Here is a 1,353-nt window from a genome sequence, read left to right as displayed (position 1 = left end):
TGCCTCGGAGCCAGCCAAGTATGGACTGAAACCTCCACAAACTGTAAGCTAAATAAACCTTTCCTTCCCTCATTTTGGGCATTGGGTATTTTGTCTCAGCAACAAGAAAAAAGTAACCAAGACAGCTATATTCTACATTTTCTTCTAAAATGTTTAGAGTTGCCTCTTGGGATAAGTTTGCATGCATCTGGAATATTTGTGTATGAAATGAGATAGAGATCCAATATCATTTTTCCACATGTAATCAGATCATACCACTATTAGCCCATAATCCCAACTCCCTTTTTAAAACAGGCTTTCAATTAAACAGGGCTGGCTTTAAACTCCCTGAGATCCGAGTGCTGGGATTACAGTTGTTGGCCAGTACACCGGGCCTCCCACTTATTTTTTAAGGAGAGAAAGGAATGATTGCTTTGAGGAAAATAAATCTACCTAAATAAAAGCTGTCGAAACCAATAATGTATTAATAGCAATGGTAATATTATGAACAAATTGTGTTTACTGTAGGATTAAAGGGTAACATTAGAAAGTCTACTGTTTTTTTGTTTTTTTGGTTTTTTTTGGTCTTCTTTGAGACAGGGTCTTGCTATGTAGTTCAGGCTGGCCTTGAGCTTACTCTGTAGCCCAGGCTGGTCTTGAACTCACGATGATCCTCCTGCCTCAGCCTCCCGGATGCTGGGGTTACAGGTGTGCGCCGCCACGCCCTACTGATTTTTTTTTTTTTTTTACTGGGAATCGAACTCGGAACTTCGCGCTAGCCAGGCAGGCGCTCTGACTTCTTTTTAGTTGGAAGCTTTTGGGTTTGTCTTATACCCTGAGCAACCAGTTTGAAGATAACAATACACAGTGTAATAACTGTGGTTATTCTGTTATTATTTATGAAATTTTTAATAAAACAAAAATCTACCGATGTAACTGGTCTCATAAACAGATTAAAGGAGACTATCCATACGATCATCTTGATAGATGCGGAAAAGCATGTAATAAAGTCCACCTGCTGATATTTGTTACTTTTCCTTTCAAAATGTACGGTATTTCTAGAAATTATTTAAATATCAGAGGAGCAAACAGAAATACTGTAATGCCTGTTCGGCCTGACGTCGGCCCTGTCGAGGCTCCGCTCAAGGTGGCTTCAGAACGTCACTTTCAGCTCTGTGTCTGCGACCACAGACAGCAACCGCGGCCTTTGCCCAACTTCCGGATTCCGCGCAACGGCTGAGAGCCCCGAAGAACTGAAGCGTAACCCGCCCCGATGGACCGTGCCTCCCGCTTCCAAGAGCTGCGGCGCCCAGGCCCGGGCGGGCTGCACCCGCGCCCAGCGCCCTGCGCGTCCCGCGCCATCAGCGGCCCGGC

The 1,353-nt window shown here is 44.5% G+C and overlaps 1 protein-coding gene across 1 annotated transcript; it reads right to left on the bottom strand.

The window, feature by feature from the left end:
* Nucleotides 1-718: 718 nt before the first annotated feature.
* LOC106149863 (basic proline-rich protein-like) lies at nt 719-1,353 on the bottom strand (the record flags this gene model as incomplete). The annotated part of the gene is given in 1 exon segment (XM_013520485.1): nt 719-1,353. A coding segment is annotated over 1 exon segment (207 nt), but the record flags the coding sequence as incomplete, so codon positions are not given.

Source organism: Chinchilla lanigera, unplaced genomic scaffold, assembly GCF_000276665.1.
Source record: "Chinchilla lanigera isolate Chin_1 unplaced genomic scaffold, ChiLan1.0 scaffold00054, whole genome shotgun sequence".
Lineage (NCBI taxonomy): Eukaryota > Metazoa > Chordata > Mammalia > Rodentia > Chinchillidae > Chinchilla > Chinchilla lanigera.
This window is presented reverse-complemented; position numbering and strand designations above follow the sequence as displayed.